This window comes from Raphanus sativus, chromosome 9 (assembly GCF_000801105.2).
Source record: "Raphanus sativus cultivar WK10039 chromosome 9, ASM80110v3, whole genome shotgun sequence".
NCBI classification, from domain to species: domain Eukaryota; kingdom Viridiplantae; phylum Streptophyta; class Magnoliopsida; order Brassicales; family Brassicaceae; genus Raphanus; species Raphanus sativus.
Genome location: NC_079519.1, coordinates 26,293,564 through 26,315,257, shown reverse-complemented (window position 1 = coordinate 26,315,257; position 21,694 = coordinate 26,293,564). Strand labels below are relative to the sequence as shown.

Genomic DNA, 21,694 nt, shown 5'->3' with positions numbered 1-21,694 from the left:
TGTATTCCCATATTACCCAAAAAGACACCAAGGGTAGACGAAAAACAACAATTACATTTTTTGCAGTTTATTAGTTGTGTTTGAACTCACAACCTTTCATGTCTCTCTCTTCTTAAACATTATATCTTTGATTCTCTTCTTCGTTTTAGAGAACCATTAGGATTTTACTAGGCGAGATGAATGATTTGCGGTTGCCGGAGCATGTTTGTTGCCAAGTCTAAGCATGATTGCAATGATTCTCAAGGATACGAAGAAGAAGAGCTAGATGTTTCTGAATCAACCCCACCCCTATAGTGGTTCGATTCTGTGTAAATCCAACACACGTTGAAGCGCTAGTTGAGGAAGCGAAGGTTAGTATCTGAGATAATAATTCCTCTGATATTTTGTGGTTAAAATCACCCCCACTACAATTTATGTTACTTACTTATGACTAAGTCCATTAATTAGAGTAGACGTTATTTCAAAACGTCACTACTAAGAATTATATTAGTCCTTATAATATGTAGTGACCGCTTCATAGTATACTACCATCTTTGTTTAACTTGCTGCATTAGTAATGGTTAAGGATACTGAGTGAACATTATCACAATTAGTAACTGCGAAATTATGTTGTTGATGCTAATGATTATCTTGATTCTTAAGTAACTGTGCTGGATTCATCTTAAGTGCTACATTTGTAGAAAGACCGTTATCATTAATCTTAACATCACTCCTACTAAAATATCAGGTACTTACCTATGTTTAAGTCTACTAGTTGGAGTAAAGATTATTTCAAAATGTTACTGCTAAGAGTTATAGTAGCGCTTATGATATATACTTACCGCTTCATTATACTGCCACCATTGTTTGTCTTGCTGCATTAGTAGTAGTTGAGTCTACTGAGTGAACGTTATCACGAATAATAACTGCAAATCTAGACTGTTGCTAGTAATAATTATCTTACTTTTTAAGAAACTCTGTTGGATTATCTTAATTGCTGTATTTGTAGAGGCTCAGGCAGACCTGGTGGTGTGATTGAATCAGATAGCGAATCGGAGTCTGGGTACAACGACTCACAAGCAGTAGAAGATGATGTAAGTGACACACCCTAAAGTGAAGCTGATCTAGGTTGGGATGATGATAGTGAGGACCAACGTGTTAACAATATGGTTCGCCTTATATGTGATGGTCATGTCTTCAAGAAGGCGATGTTTGTTGGTTGTCTTACCGTCAATGATCTTGCAAGAATGAAGAATAAGAAGTTACATAAAGAAAAAAAAAAGCAAAAGAGAAAAAGGAAAGAGATGTGTGCCATGAACATTTGATGTGAATGTTCAATGTTACCCTCTAACAAATATTGTAACATTAACAAATGTCATTAGCATCGAACATATATGTATGCATGATACTAAACCGCAATTTATTTCCATCAAAATATTGCATGATAACCCATAGTTGTTACATCTAATATATATATTAGATGCTAACATCTAAAAAAAAAAGCTAAAGAGAAAAAGGAAAGAGATGTATTTCCTCATAATTTTTACATGATAATTCATAGTTATTACATCTAACCAAATATATTAGATACTAACATGTATTTATACAAAAGGATCGAATCTAATTTATCATAAATCTGGAGTTACCATTGAATCCAATATATTTACCTAACCCTTTAGTTGAATGATAACACATAATTGTCACATCTAACCATTGATATTAGAAGCTAATATCATAGGTATGACAAACGAGTAAAAGCAACAGATGCAAAAGATGATTATCTGAAAATAATTGTCAACATATATAAATTAAAATAGATAATAAATTAGTTTTTGAAAAGCTAAGAAGGAGAAACGAGGGGATAGGAAGCAATAGCTGCAGACCTATATTTGAATAGAAACCTAGTATTACAGTAAAAAAATATCATTTATAGCTTATGTGTCATGGGTCTAGGGGTAAAACAGGAAAAAGGGAGACAAATGGCTACAGTGGCTGGGGTTTCTTTTTGGTTTCGGGTAGATTCCTAATTTTTGTTCCATTTACGCCTAATGAGCCAATAATCTCTTAAATCAATTATATTAACCTATTATATTTGAGAAAATTACCTAGACTAACTCTACTTTCTTAGTTAATTACTAGAGTAACTCCTCCTTATCATTGCACTTTAGTTTATGTATACAAAGACAGAAAAACCTTGTTAAGTATTCAATATTACAATACTGCCATTGACAATTTATTCCATTAATTAATAAAAACATAAATTATCTTTCTTCTTCTTTGTTGGTGTCGTAGAATTAGAAAAGAAGTTCCCAGAACTTTTATAAAATTAAGGTTCCACAATTCCCTTTTCCTGAAGAAAAACTATATCCTCCGACAACGTTCAATTAACTTTTTCACATCTCCGGTGTCGAAGTCTCCGGCGAGGCAAACCACCGTCGCTGTATCTGTGATCTGTGTTCGTCTTCTCAACCAAAAATCGAAACAGATTTCTGGTTTGACCCTATGCACCCTACTGATCTTTGTAATCTTAGCAACCGATATTTAAATTCTGTTTTAGTTACTTCATTGTTTTGCCCCTTAGTTCACCCTGTTTTTATTTGATTCCTTGCATGATTTATTGAGTTTTTAGTTGGTTCATCTGTTAAGGTATTGATTTTTTTTTGTTCCTCTATTTTGTGATTGAGTGCTTGTGTTGCTCTCTTTTTGGTTCCTCTGTTTTTACATTTTAGTTAAATCATTTACTTGTTTCGTTGGTTCATCATATTTTAAAGATTTGTTGCTTCGTTAGTTTGAGTGCAGCTGTCCTTAGATACATTATTTGCTTACCATTAATTGTTTAGTTTTGGTTTCATGCCAATGTTTTTTTTTTTTCAGGTTATGGATTCTTCTAGCAGTAAGCGCAATTACCCACGACTACTACAGTTATGTCCAGACTGATGGCATGTTGAACATAAATGTTGTTTTCTGGGTCGTTTTTTCTCAGTGGCTTTCTCTAAAGCCGACTTCATCCTTGACTTTTTAGGTCTTCCAGGTTGTGCTTGTATAAGCAGAGGCAAGCAAATCTTTGTTGTTATTTTTTCTGGAACTGGTGAATCAACATCTCTTGGCATTATGGAAGTAGAATAAGCGTTCAACAAGTATGAGCTGTGATAATAGGGGTGACAATGCATGAATCCCATTCAATGCAAAGTCTTCGTCACCTGAAGATGCGCCATCTAAATCATCACAATAATCAAATATAGAGCCTTCGTCTTCATCATCACTTGCATCCTCGTCTTCTTCTAAAACTCGTTCCTTAAGTTCAAGACAAAGTTGCATTGCTTCCATCTTGAGCTGTTCCAAAAATCCAGTGAATTGCCTCTGATTTTTAATATCCACAGGTGGTGTTGTGGGGTAACGTCAACAAAATTTCTTTGGAAACATGTAGCTCAATTCCACGTCGTAAATCTGCTCATTAACCTTGTACTCTTTGATCACCATATGAACAAAATCATCATAACTAGTTTTGTCGTCTACAGCTATAGCTTTACTCATCGTTCCTTTATCAACACCAAATAACCATTTGTTTTTACCAAATATCCATTGACCACAAACAATTTTTATTTGTGCCATGAGAGAAAAGGAAGAAAATAGATCAGTCTGAAAACGCCATTGACGTTATACAGCACAAGGTTTCACGTGTATGATTCTGTAGATTAGGGCTTTTTGCTTGTTTGGTTTAAATTAAGTTGGTTTGGTTTAATTGAATAAATTTGGTTTAAATGCTTTTAATTCAAATTATGGTTGGTTTGGAACGGTTTGGTTTAAATCAATTTAAATTATTGGTATATGAAATAATTTCAGAATTAGATGGTTTAATATGGGCTGCAATAAACCAATTCGGTTACAGGATTTTAAAAAGTCTATGGCCAAATCATAAATAAATCTGTAGCTGAAGTTTAGACAAATCTATCAACATGTAACAAATCTGTGGACAAATAATAAATCTATCAAATTCTAACTAAATCTGTCAAATTCTAATAAATTTGTGGTCAAAAATAAATAAATCTATCAATCTTAATTAAGTCTGTCAAAATTAAGTAAATTTGTGACTAAAGAATAATAAATCTGTTAAATCAAAAATAAATCTGTCAAAAACAAATAAATCTATGGCTACAGAAAAAATAAATCTATCAAACCTACGTAAGTCTGTTGAAATTAAGTAAATTGGTGGCCAAATAAATTAAGTCTGTCAAAATTATATAAATTTGTGGTTAAATGTGACAAATTTGTTGTAACAAATCTGTAGAAACCTTATTAAGTCTATAAATTTTAAAATAAATTTGTGGCTAAAGAAAAATATATTTAAGTTTGTGACTACATAAAACCTGAACTAAATAAGTTTGTGGGTGGTAAAATCGTAAATATTTCGAAAATTCAGAAATGGTATTTTCGTAATTATTTTTTTGTTAACAAAGGAAACAAGAGTAAATTAGGTATAAAAATAAACTAGTAATTAAAATAAAATTAGAATTAAACTAGTAATTAATTGACAAATAAGGGTTAAACTAGTTTTTTTCCCATTATATTTTGAAACTAACTTTTCTTTATCAAGTAAAAGTACGAGGTGTCAGTATTTTTTGTTTAATTAATAAATAAGAAAAATAGTTAAAACTAATAAAAATCAAATTTAATTTAAAAAGCAGAAATAAATGCAAAAATAGAAAAAAAGAATAAAATTCTAAATTTTGTTAATAAATTAAAATAATTTTTTAAGAATAAAAATAAATAAATTCAAAAGTAAAAATAGATAAATTAATAAATTAAACTAAAATTTATTAATAAATCGAAAAATCAAAAAAGTAATTAAATTCAACAATGCCAATGAAAACCATGAAAATGTAATAAGGTAGTACTTTGGTGGGGATTTCATAATGCTCAGTTTTCTGATGTATTGGTAGTTTCTCAACATATTGTTGGTGGTGATTTCTGATATATCATCTTTGACGGTGATAAAGTTTGAAAGATGATATGTCAAAATCCATCAATATCAAGGGCCATATATCAGAAATAATTACTGTTAAGAGCATCTTCATCCCCATTCCATAATTTACTCAATTTATAGAGTAAATGGAGTGGAAAATGGAGTAATGAACAAAAAATAAAGGCATTACTCCATTTATAGAGTAATGCCTTTATTTTTGTTCACTACTCCATTTCTCATTCCATTTACTCTATAAATGGAGTAAATTATGGAGTGGGGATGGAGATGCTCTAATACATTGGAAAATCGTCATATATGAAAAGTATTTTGAAAACTTTCACTTGCATATGTTAAATTTAGGGATTTATTTACTTTTTATTTTATTTTTCGAATTATTTTGAATTTTGAAATAAGTTTTCGAATTATTTTGAATTTTGAAATAAGTTTTGAATTTATTAACTTTTTTTTTAATTTTTAAACTTATTTTTATTTTTAATTTAACAATATTTTGTATTCATCATATTTGATTTTTAAATTAATTTCTAATTTATTAATAAATTTAGAATTTTACTCATTGTTTTGATTTTAAAAAAAAATTTAAGTTTTCATTTTTTTTTGCATTTATTTCTATTTTAAATTAAATTAATTTTTATTATTATTTTAACTGGTTTCTTATTTATTAATTAAAAAACTGACATTTCTTTTTTTTTTGTCACCATTAAAAAAACTGACATTTTATATCTTTTAATACACGGATGATTTTTCACATTTTTACTTGATAAAGAAGTAAGTTAGTTTCAAGATTTAATGTGTTAATACAATTGATTTGATTGTTTAAAATGTGAGTTTTTGAACATTGAGGTTTAAAATGCTCCCTTTTTACAGTTTCATGGTTTAAAATAGGGCTGGGCAAAAAATCCGAACCCGAAAAACCAAACCGAACCCGATCCGAAAAAGTAGCATCGAACCCGAACCGAAATTGATTAAATATCCGAACGGGTTCAAAATTTCGGTATTTAAAGAACCAAAACCGAACCCGATCCGAACCGAAATATTTTGGGTACCCGAATGTATCCGAAATAAATTTATATACTTAAATATATACATTATTTTTATATATAATGTATATTAAAAATATTAAAAATATATAAGATACCTTTAAGTTTTCCAAAATACTCGGAAAATATATGCAAATAGTCAAAAGTAAATGTTTAAAATAGCTAAAGTATACTGAAAACACCAAAATAGTTAAATATCTATTGATTCTTTATCCAAATATTCAAAGAAAACCAATTTATATGTTAAATTAAGGTATTTTGACATATATGTTATGAAAATTTATATGTAATATATTATCTTTCTTATAGATTTTGAAAATTTAAAGTATATAATGAATTTTGAAAATTTAAAAACATTTTAAATGGGTTATCCGAACCCGAACCCGTAAAGATCCAAACCGAACCCGAACCGAAATTTAAAAATATCCGAATGAGGCTGAAATCTTTGACCCCGAAAACCCGAATGGACTAAACCAAAACCCGAATGGGTACCCAAACGCCTAGCCCTAGTTTAAAACATGATTTTTTTTTTTGGTTAACGATTTTCTTTTATTTAATACTAGTGGTATTCCGGCGCTACGCGCCGGGTTCGTATATTTTATTTTTACATGAATTTAAAATTTATTTTATGGTCTTAGTTAAAAATATGTTCTAAAATGTCAAAATGAAAATCTGTTGAACAAACATGATATTTTTCTGATCCAATCGATAGTGGTTAGCAATCATAGTGTGTTACTTTATTTTTGAAATTGTTTAGTTCAAAGTAGAGTAGCATAAGTGGCTGTGACTAATTTATTTTGTAAAATTAGAATAAAAATCGATAATCATATATAACGAAATTAATTTAGTTGGAATTTAGACATAAAGTAAAGTTGATGTTCTATTTAGGGAACATACTTATATTCTCAAGTACCATGTGTTTAGTGTATAGAAGAACTGACATTTGGAATTTTATTTTTTAGACTAATCTGAATTTAGATGTATGTAATGAAGTTTTTTTATTATTATTTGAGTTTTGTTTATATATTCTGCTTTTTTGTTGTTGAACATCATGTTTTCTTATTTTATGATTTAGATATTATCCATGCATAAAACATATATTTTTATTATATTTTGGATTGAAGAATTTTTAGAGATTACATAGCTAAATTGTGTATATCAAAAACATCATGCCATTCTTTGAGTCTCTCATTGGAACAACCAAGAACCAAACCAACTGTACCATCACCATCATAAAAGTTAGCCTTCTTTAACTAAGAAGCTCTATAAGCCTTTTAGTTCTCTTATGAGTTCATCTCTTCTCTCGATCATTACGGTGGTTTATTGGAGCCAGAACTTTTAAATATGGGATCCAATCGCACTTTTATTATTATTTTATCTTTATGTTAGGTGTCACTTTCATGTGTTATTGATATTGGTGATTCCGAATCCAACAAACGGGAAATAGTAAAAGAACATAGTCAAAATTACCAAGATCTAAAGTCAGGTTTCAAATCCCCAAGAAGAGTGTACGCCGCTGTTGGATTCTGTGCTTGACAGAGATTGTCTTTACTAATGTTACAAAGCAATATGCAGCCGTTACAAAGCAATCGCTCGGTAGTTGTGGGATCTGAAAGGGTACGTTTGTTTTCTGCTTGGTATTTCCAATATCAAAATAGCAGAAACCCTATTAACATCTGGATCTTTAAGCAAAAGAACCTAAGAGCTCAATAGATATTCAGACACAACACATGGCCCATTTCACATGATGCAAACCATACAAAACAAAATTAATGTGGAGCGACACGTGCAGAGAGGCACGATCGAAAGTCATCGACCCTCTCTTTGCCTTCCATGATCGTACACATCACAGACTCGAACTGTTCTCTTCCCATAAAAAAAGGCTAGTCTTTTTCTACATCTTGAGGGCATTTGCGAGCTAAGAGCCATGCATTGTTACTAAGGACTTGAAGAGACCACTTGGCTGCTAATATTGCTACATGGATTGTAATACATAATGGGTTTTAACATCTCAAGAACTTGGAAACCTCAAATTATTCCATAGAGCAATCTCGAGGTTGCTATATTATAGCCAAGTAAGTATGTTGCATCAACCTGCACACACACAGTGAAGCAATCCATTGTTTGCAATGAAATAACGAATACAATGGATCATGACTGTCGAGAACCATTTCCCTTTCGCGTAATAGCAAGCCCAGAATAAATATATTAAAAAAAACATACGACAAAATCATAATGAGAATCAGTATAATTTGGACAAAATCAATGCAGTCTAGACTAACTAAACATTGTACACAACTGATTTCAAACAACAATCAGACAATACGATAACAATAGCAGCCTCATATAATAATAATAGAAGAAAGTGAGATATCTTGGCTATAATATCAATTTTAAGGTTTACGGGAACTTTAGCACATCATTTCTTTAACCACCATTCGTCCTCCCATTTGACTCCTCACATATCATGCGCATCTCCTATTCAAAGGGCTTGCTTTTCGCTTCATCGTGTAGCTTGCAATGCTGCACATAAACTCACTTTAGTTCTTGCGATAAAATGAACTCTGAGAATTCAAAAGCACATGGTTGCATAAATAATCAGTCTTCAAGAGATCCACAAAATTTTACTACTTAAAGTCAAGCATATGAGAAGCACACATTACTCACATTGTCCCCACTTCAATAATGCCTTATTTGTATGCCGTGTCATGTAATTAAATTCCTCATTTTTCCTGTAATAAATCTCAATCCATCAGAGCACTTGTATGCATAAATAACTTAGGTAGTTGAACGGGGCAGAAAAAGCCAAAAGCTATGGATCCAATAATTTTGTTGTAAATCTCTAGCTCCATCTAATAAGTGAATCAGTATCATAAAATCCCATTAACCGAAGAAGCATCGTCGCAGTTTCTTAGTTTCAGACTATACGCATAAAGCATACTACAATTGTCTGCGCCAATTGGAGGACCAGAATATTTCTGCAGAATCAGAATCAGTATAAACTAATCGCTGATTAATAGGAGATGGAAAAACTTACATATGATATGCTAACAAAGGAATCAGTTTTGATATTCTTTGTCTCTCACCATCGGCCGGCTCTCAAATCGGCAAGGAGAGTGTATGAATTTGCCACCGGAATCTGTTGCTGCTGGGAAATTGTATGTTTCTGGATATCGTTTGATTTGGACTGTGCATGCTAGGAAGGTCCGATATTAATAGCTGGAGCTCCAAGCGGTTACAGTGGAAACGAAGAGGTAGATAGAAATCTTTAAGTGAGCGGAGTGGATTAATTAAGGGTAAACTCAAAATAAAGAACGAATTAAATGATTGGTGAGACGTTACAGATATGAAAGGCGTCTACTTTCTCTGGAATATCGTCGGTGAGGTCTCTACCGGAAGAGGAAGAAGGGAAGAGAAAACTGATACGCTCCAAAGGGTGTTCTTTAGGAGGAGGAAGAAGCGCGGGAAGTTTGAGTTAGAAACAGAGCAAGGAGAGATGCTGGTGGAAGCAGAAGGTTTGGAACAAGAGGAGGTGAGCAAAGCCGCGAAGTGACACAGAGGCTTTGCGAGAATATATTTTATGCTTTCGAATAAATAGACTTTGTGCATTTCTTTTATGGTTTTATGCTGAGATTTGTTGAGAAGAGTCATATGAGACCTTCGTCTACGTTCGCCATGAGAGCGTAGATCAAACTCAGTACTTGTGAGTGATTCGTTGTATTTGTTCCTTTGATACAATCGGAGATCGTATTATTCTGTTATTCGAGTGTTGATAGGAGAGAATATAAGTTCAAACTTATCAAATTGGTGCGTTTGTGATCGATCGAACTAGTTATGGCGAATATTGATGGTTGCGGTGAGATTTCTGGTGATTGCGCAGATTCGAAGATGGCGACGAGTTACGAGATCTCGTTTCTCCACTCGGAGTGCGAACGTTTGCAGATGAAGATGCAAGTGGCGGAGGAACACTTCCGATCGGTGGAGGAACGGTTATGCTCTTACGATACTCGTTTCGATTCCTTGGATTCGCGATTTGATCGTTTGACTCAGCTTTTACTCGCTCAACAATCGACGAAAGCCCAAGGGAAACAGATCGAGGATCCACGATCGCCTCCTCCGGAGCTAGCGTCTTCTACACGTCCTGGTCATGGTGGTAACGGTGGTTCTCTCTCTGGTCATGGCGGTCCTCCACCGGGTTATCAACTACCTCCGGCGGTGTTTGAGACTCGTGAGAGCTTGTTGAAGAAGGTAGAGATGCCAGTTTATTCTGGGGCTAATCCGTTTGAATGGTTGGCTAGAGTGGAGCGATACTTTCGCTTGGGAAATTTTCATGGGCGAGAGAGGTTGCAGTTCATTTCGATGAGTTTGGAGGGGCCAGTGTTGAATTGGTTTAATGCTGAAATGGAACATGATCCATTCTCAGATTGGATGCAGTTCAAGAGGCGTTTGGTGGCTCGTTTTCGTCAGAAGTTGGAGGATGAACCAGGGAAACGTTTGTTTGCTCTTAAAAAATCGGGATCAGTGATGGATTTTGTGAACGAGTTTGAAGAGTTGCGCTCTATTGTGACAGGAGTGAGTGAGCGTAATTTGGAGGATGTGTTCTATAATGGTTTGAAACCTGAGATGCAGGAAGTGATCAAGATGAAGGAACCTAAGGGTTTGACTGAGCACATTACCGCGGTGATTGGAATGGAGGGTAGTGCTTTTTGCAAATCAGTGAGTGCTGTAACACCTTATTCTCGTGGTTCTCAACCTACAGGTAGAACGTGGGCTGCCAACTCGGGGAAGACAGTGAGTGCTAATGATAAGGCGGGGTCGTCATCTAACAGTACCTTTCGTCCTCGCCTGGTGCATACGGATGCTGAATTGGATCAGATGCGTCGTGACGGCATTTGTTTCAAGTGTAAAGGTCCCTATGTTAAACCTCACTTGTGTCCCAAGAAGGAGCTACGGTTGATGACGGTGATCAATGGTTTTGAGGTGGAAGTCCTTGATGAGGGGGAGTTTCAGTCTGCGGGAGTTGATCACAGTCAAGCTGAGTTGTCGTTGAATGCTTTTTTGGGCATTGAAACGCCAACTACAACGAAGGTTCGAGGTGTGTTTGGTGCGCATGAGTTTGTCGTGATGATCGACAGTGGAGCTACCCACAACTTTGTGGCTCCTCATGTCGTGACTCAGGCCAAACTCCCACTGTTTACTGACAAAAGGTTTCAGGTGTTGTTGGGTACGGGTGTGACGGTGGAGTCTGTGGGCGTTTGTAAAGGGGTTACTTTTAAGTTGCAGGGCGCTCAATTCACGGGGGATTTTGTGGCATTGGAACTTGGTGGTGCTGATGTGATATTGGGTGTGTCCTGGCTGCGTACATTGGGCCCTTGCTTGGTCAATTGGGAGACTCAGGAGATGGCTTTTAAGTTGGGTTCTGAGACAGTTCACTTACGAGGGGATCCTTCTCTACATTTCGGTTCAGTCGCTCTCAGATCGATGTTTGTTCCGGATTTTGCAGAGGTGTTGGAGTTGGGTGAAGCTGCTGTAGTAGATGAGGTGTTGCCTGAGAAGGTGAGTACGTTACTAACGGAGTTTGACGGCGTGTTTGCGGTTCCAACGGAGTTACCACCGGTGCGAGGGCGTGAACATGCTATACACTTGACACCGGGAGTAACTTCGATCTCAGTGCGACCATATCGTTATCCTCACGCCAGTAAGGAAGCTATGGCTACAATGGTTGCTGACATGTTGAAGAGTGGGATCATTAGACCAAGCTGTAGTCCATTCTCAAGTCCAGTTCTCTTGGTACGAAAGAAGGACTCTACTCACCGCTTCTGTGTTGATTACCGAGCTCTAAACCGTGTTACCATTCCAGATAAGTACCCAATTCCTATGATTGATCAGTTGTTGGATGAGTTGCATGGTGCTGCGGTTTTTTCTAAACTTGATTTACGCTCAGGTTACCACCAGATTCGTATGAGGGAGTGTGATGTGGAGAAGACAGCCTTCCGCACACATGAGGGTCACTATGAGTTTTTGGTGATGCCTTTCGGTCTCACCAATGCTCCTGCGACTTTTCAAGGGCTGATGAACGAGATATTTCGCCCCTTCTTGCGGAAGTTTGTCTTGGTTTTCTTCGACGACATCTTGGTGTATAGTGCTACTGAGGAAGAGCATGTGGAGCATCTTCGGTTAGTGCTGGCAGTGTTGGCAGAGCAGGTGTTGTTTGCTAATCGTAAGAAGTGCGTTTTCTCTCAACCTCAAGTGGAGTATCTTGGTCATATCATCTCAGCTAAGGGTGTTGCAACTGATAGTTCCAAAACTGAAGCTATGATGAAATGGCCAATACCGCGTCATGTCAAGGATTTGCGGGGTTTCTTGGGCTTGACTGGATACTACAGGCGTTTTGTCCTCAGTTATGGTGTTTTGGCGAGGCCTCTCACTGATCTTATGCGCAAAGATGCTTTTGGTTGGTCTCAGGTAGCGCAGACAGCGTTTGATCTTCTGAAACAAGCTATGGTCACTGCTCCGGTGTTGGCTTTGCCTGACTTCACAGAGACATTTGTGGTCGAAACTGATGCGTCTGGTGTGGGTTTGGGCGCTGTGCTCATGCAGAAGAATCGGCCGATTGCCTACTTTAGTCGAAGTCTGACTCCAAGGGAACAACTGAAACCGGTTTATGAGCGTGAGCTCATGGCTATTGTTTTAGCTATTCTCAAGTGGAAACACTACCTCGTTGGGCGCCGCTTCACAGTTCACACCGATCAAAAGAGTTTGAAGTTCTTGCTCGAGCAACGAGAAGTGTCCTTGGAGTATCAACGTTGGCTTGTACGGCTGTTGGGTTTTCAATTTGACATCGTAAACAAGCCATGCATTGAGAATAAAGCTGCTGATGGTCTTTCTCGACAGATGCAGGGTTCTGTTGAGGAGACTAGCTCGTCCTTGTTTGCCTTAATTGTTCCTCGTGTGCTTCAGTTACAAGATATCTATGAAGAGATTGAGTCTTCTGGTAGCATACAGGCTCTTAAGCAACAAGTACTAGCCGGAGAACCTGTGAAGAAAGGTTACTCTGTCATTGATGGCAAGCTTTGGTATAAGAAACGATTGATGATTCCTCATACATCGCAGTTCATTCCGCTGATTCTCCATGAGTATCACGATGGTTTGACTGGGGGTCATTCGGGCGTGCTGAAGACTCTCAAACGCATTCAGCAATCGTTTCATTGGAAAGGGATTCGTGTGATGGTCCAAGAGTATGTGTCGCGCTGTGTGATTTGTCAAACACACAAGACGTCGACTTTATCTCCTTCAGGCCTTCTACAACCCCTTCCCATACCTACTCAAGTGTGGCAAGACATTAGCATGGACTTTATTGATGGCTTGCCTGCTTCTGGAGGTTACAACGTGATCTTTGTGGTCGTGGACCGTCTTAGCAAATACAGCCATTTCTTTGGCCTGCGTCACCCTTACTCAGCGGTTGATGTTGCTGCAAAGTTCATCTCAGAGGTCGTTAAACTCCATGGGTTTCCGGCTTCTATCGTGTCAGATCGAGATAAGGTTTTCTTGAGCACATTTTGGAAGGAGTGTTTTCGTCTCTCGGGCACTCATTTGAAGTTTAGCACTGCCTTCCATCCTCAAACTGATGGCCAAACAGAGGTCATCAATCGCTGCTTGGAATCTTATCTCAGGTGCTTTGCTTCTACTCATCCTAAGACGTGGTACAAGTATCTGAGTTGGGCGGAGTACTGGTACAATACTTGTTTCCATACGTCGATTCAGTCTACTCCTTTCAAGGTGGTGTATGGACGCGAGCCTCCTACGTTGGTTCGCTATGAGAGTGGGTCCACTACTAACTTTGATTTGGAGTCTATGTTGATTGCTCGTGATCGTAAGTTGGATCAGCTGAAGGTGTTCTTATTGAAGGCGCAGGAGGCTATGAAGCGTTCAGCTGATAAACATCGTCGCGAGCTGTCTTTTGCAGTAGGTGATAAGGTGTTTTTGAAGCTGCGTCCTTATCGCCAACACTCAGTGATACGTCGCTCTTGCCAGAAGCTTGCAGCTAAGTTTTACGGACCGTTTGAAGTAGTAGAGCGGATTGGGAAGGTTGCGTACCGCCTACGTCTTCCAGAGGGTTCTCGTATTCATGACGTGTTCCATGTGTCTCAACTTAAACCAGTGGTGGGGTCGACTGATCAGGTGACTCCGTTACCTACTACGTTCTCTGATCAGGGAGAGTTCATCTTGGTTCCTGCGATGATCTTGGCTACACGTTACACGGCGGATGGATATTTGGAGATCTTGGTTCAGTGGGAGAGTTTACCGGCGCATGAAGCTTCGTGGATTCTGGGCTGGGAGTTTGCACGCTAGTTTCCGTCTTTTCCGCTTGAGGACAAGCTTCGTCTCGTTGGGGGGGGGGTAATGATACGCTCCAAAGGGTGTTCTTTAGGAGGAGGAAGAAGCGCGGGAAGTTTGAGTTAGAAACAGAGCAAGGAAAGATGCTGGTGGAAGCAGAAGGTTTGGAACAAGAGGAGGTGAGCAAAGCCGCGAAGTGACACAGAGGCTTTGTGAGAAGATATTTTATGCTTTCGAATAAATAGACTTTGTGCATTTCTTTTATGGTTTTATGCTGAGATTTGTTGAGAAGAGTCATATGAGACCTTCGTCTACGTTCGCCATGAGAGCGTAGATCAAACTCAGTACTTGTGAGTGATTCGTTGTATTTGTTCCTTTGATACAATCGGAGATCGTATTATTCTGTTATTCGAGTGTTGATAGGAGAGAATACAAGTTCAAACATATCAAAAACCTAATGCCACGTAGACTGTTTACAGTTGCTATATCGTTTGGATTTTAAAGTGGATTCATTTTGAAATCAAGAGGAGAAAGCCCAAAACAAATAAATGGCAGGAGTGAGGTCGAATTCAGAATGGCCAGGCGTGGCGAGAAAGCGACGCGCCCAACAAAAAGGAATGCGTGAAATACACGGATGACTCAGCGTTTCGACCAGTGTGGTTGCGACAGGTGTCACCATTTGCCCTCCTTCACAAATATGTCGTGGATAGCTTAAGGATGCAGATTTCCCAACTTTATTGTATTAGATATACACGATGAACGACCTTGAAGACCGTTAGAGGTTATAAGCTTAATGGGCCTTAATAAGCGAGCCTTTACATAGGTAGGCGTAGTAGAATATAGACAGGCCTTTAAAAGGCCCACATATCGTCAGTGTGTGTGGAGTAGACACATCAGGCGAGTGTTGTGTCTCTTTTGTCTGATCTCTCTCTTGTCTCCTCCTATCTCGATCGGTAATTAGTGATTAGGGCTGCTTATCTGGGAAATTTCTGAATCTCCGCCGTTTTGGTTCGATTCAGATTCTGCGGTCTTTAGTCTCAGTCTTTGATTTTTGTTCTTTTACTCGGAACCTTAAAAAACCCTAATTTTGATACATTAGCTTTAGAACGTTCTCTCTCGAGAGGTCATTCCATTAGATACATTAAGGTTAGTCTGTCTTTGTGTGTTGAAGAAGATGCCACCAAAGCAACAACCGAAGGCCGATTTGGCGAAAAAGCAGAAGCAAGTTGAAGACAAAACTTTCGGTCTGAAAAACAAAAACAAGAGCAAGAATGTTCAGAAGTATGTTCAGAGTCTCAAGCAATCTGTTCAGCCTAAACCCGATGCCTCTAAAGTTGCAGCCAAGGTTACATATCCTTCCTGTTTTATATTCTGCTGAAATGGGGTTTTGAGTTTCTTGAATGATTAGGAGTTAGTTTTCGTGATAGAGTAGATATTTTATTTATTTATATAGTGATAGTTTGTAATTAATTCTTTCTTCGATTAGATTCTTACCGAAAGAATATGTTTTTTTTTTTTGCTTGTTTTGATTTGGTGTGAGGACAGAAAAAGAAAGAGGAAGAGAAAGCGAGAGAACAAGAGTTGAATGAGTTGTTTAAGGTTGCCATTAGTCAGCCCAAAGTTCCTGTTGGTAATTTTTTTTTTAATTATTCGTTAACAAAATGCTCTTTGTCTGTGCTGTTTTTGATGATGTTTCTCCTGTTCTGTTTCAATGTATTTATAGAATGTGGTTTTGGTGGTTTTTGGCAGGTGTGGATCCGAAGTCCATCCTGTGTGAGTTTTTCAAGGCAGGGCAGTGTCAAAAGGGATTTAAGTGTAAGTTCTCTCATGATCTGAACATTCAAAGGAAAGGTGAGAAGATTGACATTTACAGCGACAAGCGTGATGAAGGTAAAAAACACACAAGTGTAACAACAAAGTGCCTTATATTTACATTCCTTCTTTACCCTCCTTAAACAATGATCTTATGTTGCTTTTGTATATTGTTTGAAGATGGAGATATGGAGGAGTGGGATCAGGAGACCCTTGAGAAGGTTGTGGAATCAAAGAAAAATGAATATAACCAGAACAAACCAACTGATATTGTAAGCCTCTTATGTATCTCAAACTTGTTACTTAGGACATGGTGTTTGGGTCCGTAGATTTTCTCTTGTTAATGCAGTATGCAAAATTCAGAATTGGTTTGTGTATGAATATATAGATTTTAGATGAGATGGCTACTCATTGATTAAGTGAAGTGATGCACAAGTTCCGGTCCTGTTTACTTGTTTATTTTGCTTTCTGCTTGGATCATAACAGTCAAGAACTCATGCGTCTATGCATTTGTTCCTCATTGTATTGTCTATTAACAATGTACTTGGCTAATTCGATATCTGACATGACCTTGTGTGCTCATTCAACATGTTCAGAAATGTCTCGCAGAGTTCGATGAGCTTATTTCATGAGAGATTTGAGCTTCCCTTAAGATGTTTAATATTTGTTTACCGATGTACATAAAAATATAGGTTTGCAAGTATTTTCTGGACGCGGTGGAAAAGAAACAGTATGGGTGGTTCTGGGCTTGCCCCAATGGTGGGAAAGAGTGTCATTACAGACACGCTCTTCCTCCTGGATATATCCTCAAGTCTCAGATGAAGGCTCTCTTGGAAGAAGAGTCACAAAAGATGCCAGTTGAAGAAGAAATCGAGAACGAGGTTTTAATACTCTTACTTCCAGCTTCTCCCAATCTCTGCTCATAGCTGTCTAGGTCTCTTAAGTTTTGATTTGTATTGTTACAGCGTGCGAAACTGAAAACGGCAACACAAATGACACCGGCGCTATTTATGGAATGGAAGAGGAAGAAAATAGCTGAGAGAGACGCAGGTTTGGCTGCTTCTCAAGCCGAGAGAGCCAAGAACGACCGTATGAGGTAATAATAATAAATCCAACCGTTCTTCATTTTGTTTCCTCGTAAGAAGCTGATTGATTCATTGTGTTTGTTGGATCTCAGTGGTCGGGAGCTGTTTCTGTCGAATGCAAGCTTGTTTGTGGATGATGCTGAGGCTTTTGAAGAGTACCAGAGGGAAAAGGAAGAGGAAGAGACTGAACAGAAGGTGAAGAACTCTCTTCCTCTTCCTCTTAAAACAACCAAGTCCATGTTTAATGGAATCTTGAGTTTTTTTTTTTTTTGCTTTCTCAGGCAAAGGACAAAGAAACAGAGGCCCCTGGGACAAGCAGGAGCAGTGGTGATGCTGAACAGAGTTCGAAAGAAGAGGACGAAGATGATGATGATGATGATGATTTGGACATGGATGAGCTTGATGAACTGGAAGCAAGCTTGTCGAAAGCATCGATCCAGATTCGTGAGCCAAACGATTAAGGATCATCATATCATATTTGAGGTGAAAATATGTGTGACAGAGAGAGGTGGAGGAGAGGAAAAAGCACATGTTTTGCTCGCTCTTGTGTACTTTTTTGATGACTTGGATTTCGCAGACACTAAAAGGTGTTTGAATAAATCGATTACTGTGTCTTAAGATCGTAATGTCTCATCAAGGACTGGTGTTATTTTCTTTTTGTTCTTAATGTTTTCAAGTAAAATATCATCGTCATAGATAACTTTTATTGTGTGTAAGAGAGATGTTATACAGCAAGAACATCGACAAATTAGTCCTCCCCCACAACATCAAGATTTCAACAAATTAGCCCCATAACTATTAATTTATACTATTCTGGGACGTTAAATTCATATAATTTTCACATTAGCCCCGTAGCTCTTACAATTCTCTAAATAACGCCAAAAACTTATCGCAGATTTACACATTAGCCCCACTAGAGAAGCCATAGCACCGAGATCAGATTGAGCTAAAAGAAGAGCTTGTTACCTCGCGCGCTGAAGAAGACCGTTATAAAACGTCATGGCATCTCTCCTCCGTCTATCGGAAGCGTGAAATCTCTCTCTTCTCCGTCCTGCATCAATTGATGATAGCTGAACAGTCTCTCTCTCGATTAATGAATCCGTGATGAGAAGAGGGAATCAGCGAGCGGAAACACTAAAGAAGAAGAAGAAGACCGATGAGATCTTCACGAATCCTGATCCTTCGACCTCTCGAGGTGTCTCATCAATCCCTCAATTTTGGCTTTTTTTACTATCTTTGTATTGATGATCTCTCTCTCTCTCTCTCTCTCTCTCTCCGTTGCTGTTTTTTTCTGATTTAGATATGAAACGAAAGAGGAATGTGACATTCGTCGATGTTGATCATCAAAGCGGACCATGTGAGTTTGTGTGTGAGTTCGTCTCACTCTCAGCTTCTCTGTTTTATTCTCAGATTCTCTTCTTCTTCTTCTTCTGCAAAAGCAGTTGATGCCAAGACCTCGGAGTTTGCCTTCTTCAACAAGTTAAAGTCTAGTTTTGGTCGCTCCTCCCAAGCTTCTTCTCCTGGCTCTAATTGTTCAATCAAAGTGAAACAAAATCCAAAATATTTTGAATCCAGAGGTTAAATCCACTACGGTTTTGGGCTTTTATCATCTCTTCTTGTGTCTCCTGCTTACGCTTTTCCCCTGGATTGATTGATTTTCAGTAGATGCAGTAACGGACCGCCAAGCTAAAGATATACCCAATACTAGCTTCTCCACTCCCATTCATAATCCCTCACTTCTCAACTTTACTCGAAAGAATGATAAAGGTTTTGTTATTTTTTTTTTTTTTTATGTTGATAGACCTCTTGCCTGTGAGGATCATTTTTTGTTTCCATTTCATTCTTATACTTGACTTGAATCTAATTATTTCTGTTTTTCTTATGAGAAAGATACTGGGAAGAAATGTTCTTCAGGGTTCAATAGAGATAAGGACAACGTTCTAGAGGATAACAACAACCTGAGATGTGGAGGTATAGTACTCTGGATATTATCTTTATTGTTAAGATTGATCAAATCAACATGATGATTCTGTAGTCTGGATGGATTTTCAGGAAGCATTGATGACAAGGAAGAAGACTTTTTCTCTGTGAAGAGGAAGAGATTGAACCAGTGGGTCAAACATACTTGGTTTCCTGAAATCCCTAACGTCACCTCAAACGGGTACACTATAGAGCTTTTTGTTTAACTTCTATCTTAATGCTTGTTCTCAGAAGGAAGTCATTCTCTCAGGGGCGGTTTAGTTTCTCTTCTCCTAACTCGGCTCTTCCCTGGAACCGATGAGAGACATGTAAGCTTAAATAGAGTATCTGGACTGCAACGTTTAATTTCGGTTGTTCTTGATGCACTTTTTGGTTGCCTCTCTCAGCCTTCTAGGTTTCCCAAGGAGAGGACAGATAGAGTTCTTGATTCTCCTGGTTCAAAGTTTCTCAAGAGGTCCCATGAAAGCTATACAGAAGCTGACCAAATGGAGAAGAACAGATCGATACCTTGGTGTGGATGGCTGGAAAATAGCAGCGCACAGAGTCTGCAGTTTGCAACGAATCAGCATGTTCACAGCAGTTTCATCCGGAGAGATCCCCAAGACTTTAGCTTTTCCATCTCATATCCTAAGATATCGTCGGTTTATAGACCTCCACGGTTGACACAGAAGGCGTCCCTGTCTTTTCCTGTTGAAGAGACTCTGGACTCTAGCCTCCAATTCGGAAACTACAAGCCTCTTTCACTGGGTTATCATGGAGATCAAATTGGATACAGCTCAGAGGCCTTACCCTATGATCACAGGGAGCCTTCTTCTGCATTACTTCTAGAGTGGAACACTGAGAACGCAAGCACCAGAAAGACTGATTATTTGCAACCAAGTAATCATCACACAGAACTCATCACGTGTCCAAATGCATCATCATCATCTTTGGCTGATGATCCATGGAGGTCTGACCATTCTTCATCCCATGATGTTGTTACAAGGGAGCTGTACCCTTTGCCTCTGTCCTCTCATTACACTTCAGGCAGTTTCCTCCTGCCAGCAACAAACCAAACCAGCCATTTTGAGCATGAATTCGAGAGGCATATGATTGATGAAGATGATGTAGTTGCAGCAAACCGAAATCTCCAAACATTTCATCACGGGACGAGCTCGCCAGATTGTTTAACCAGAGACTTCAAATATTATCATAGTCCTCCCAACTCTCCATTGGATCATTCCCCTTTTAAAGTCACTTTACGTGAAATTGTATCCTTTCCGTTTTCAAGCATTAGCAATTCAGATTTGTTGGAAACGTCAAGTCCAACACGAAGTGATCGGTGGTGGATATGAGCTTTACTGAAGAACTACTTGAAACGAGTTTGGTTGCCACCAGGTCAATATAGCTCTTCTTACTCGCACTGTTCTGATAATTTGGTGTCATGCGTTGTTTCTTGCATTCTTTTAGATAAGACATTAAAGGTCAGACGACATAAGAATCGATGATTTTAGATCTTGTCCTAACCGCACTACTAATGAATTTAATTGAAGGAAATGTCGATATATAACTCGATCAGACATAAGGTACTGATATATGGTTGAGATGGATGGTAAGATGATTGCTTCTTTCTCACTCATCCTTCTTTCTCATTCAATTTGAGGGTCATTCATTTAGCATCAATCTCCCCAATAAATTTTGTAATTGTGAATGTTTTATGTATGGGTAAAGGGTCAGCTAAAAAACTGTTATACCATACCATCTTTACTGTTTATAGTTCTGTCACAACGTACTGTATCTTTAACGTAAGAGAAGAATGTATATTTAGAAATTGAAAGTACAGTAAAAATAGCTATAGTTTCTTAACTTCTATATCCATGTCCATGACAAACAACAAGAAACCGAGATAACCAAACATATGGTCAGGTTGACCAGACCAGAGGACATAAGAGTGATTTAAAATTTTGTTTTTAGCTAATGCAATGGAACCGAAATTCTTAAGAACCGGTTGAAAAGTTGATGGTTTGGTTATGAGAGCAGAAAACGAGAGTCAAACCGTGGCAAGTGACCACTTGGTCTACTGATTATATTTGGGAAAATTACCAAATAAGAACGAAAAAAACAAAGTTGTCGTCCCCTTGTATAAAACCAATATAAAGTTGTCTCAGTAGTATAATCTTCTATATACTAAATCGCAAATCGCCTTACCAATATAAACCTGACAAGTGGAAAAGTTTAAAAAAAATAAAAATAAAAATATTAAAATCAATCGATAATCACTTTCTGTCTCCTATTTTTTCTGCAACTCCGATTAATTCAATTCATATTTTTTCTCAAAAAAGTATTCCACGTTCAAATCTAACCGTTTTTTACTTTTCTTTATAACCTGCCTTTTTTTCTCAATATCTTCAGATTTTCAAAATCGTGACTATGAAACTCTTTTATGTTCACTGTAGTAAAGAACTTCTCTAACTTTTGTTTATATTCCCAGATTCCTTAAA

General features: G+C 37.6%; 2 protein-coding genes and 2 long non-coding RNA genes across 5 annotated transcripts; 3 read left to right on the top strand and 1 right to left on the bottom strand.

Moving 5' to 3' along the window:
* The first annotated feature begins 2,264 nt into the window (after nt 1-2,264).
* On the top strand, nt 2,265-3,494 carry LOC108825559 (uncharacterized). Its single transcript, XR_001945266.2, has 2 exons — nt 2,265-2,471; nt 2,854-3,494. It is a non-coding gene; the product is annotated as an uncharacterized LOC108825559 (long non-coding RNA).
* Nucleotides 3,495-8,278: 4,784 nt separating this feature from the next.
* Nucleotides 8,279-9,356, bottom strand: LOC108825558 (uncharacterized). Its single transcript, XR_001945265.2, has 3 exons — nt 9,038-9,356; nt 8,668-8,732; nt 8,279-8,523 (listed from the first exon to the last, which is right to left on the bottom strand). It is a non-coding gene; the product is annotated as an uncharacterized LOC108825558 (long non-coding RNA).
* A 5,862-nt stretch (nt 9,357-15,218) lies between these two features.
* Nucleotides 15,219-17,887, top strand: LOC108825556 (zinc finger CCCH domain-containing protein 21). Its single transcript, XM_018598870.2, has 8 exons — nt 15,219-15,682; nt 15,883-15,967; nt 16,087-16,227; nt 16,330-16,421; nt 16,842-17,030; nt 17,115-17,245; nt 17,327-17,429; nt 17,516-17,887. The coding sequence occupies exons 1-8, from the start codon at nt 15,512-15,514 to the stop codon at nt 17,693-17,695; spliced, it is 1,092 nt and encodes a 363-aa protein (XP_018454372.1). The 5' UTR covers nt 15,219-15,511; the 3' UTR covers nt 17,696-17,887.
* A 130-nt stretch (nt 17,888-18,017) lies between these two features.
* On the top strand, nt 18,018-20,915 carry LOC108825551 (uncharacterized). 2 transcript variants are annotated; one of them, XM_056995119.1, is made up of 8 exons: nt 18,018-18,429; nt 18,535-18,591; nt 18,677-18,811; nt 18,900-19,001; nt 19,125-19,205; nt 19,287-19,395; nt 19,465-19,522; nt 19,601-20,915. In XM_056995119.1, the coding sequence occupies exons 1-8, from the start codon at nt 18,339-18,341 to the stop codon at nt 20,546-20,548; spliced, it is 1,581 nt and encodes a 526-aa protein (XP_056851099.1). In that variant the 5' UTR covers nt 18,018-18,338; the 3' UTR covers nt 20,549-20,915. The 2 variants fall into 2 exon arrangements, with proteins under 2 accessions (XP_056851099.1, XP_018454365.1); XM_018598863.2 differs by having other exon boundaries at nt 18,897-19,001.
* Nucleotides 20,916-21,694: the final 779 nt, after the last annotated feature.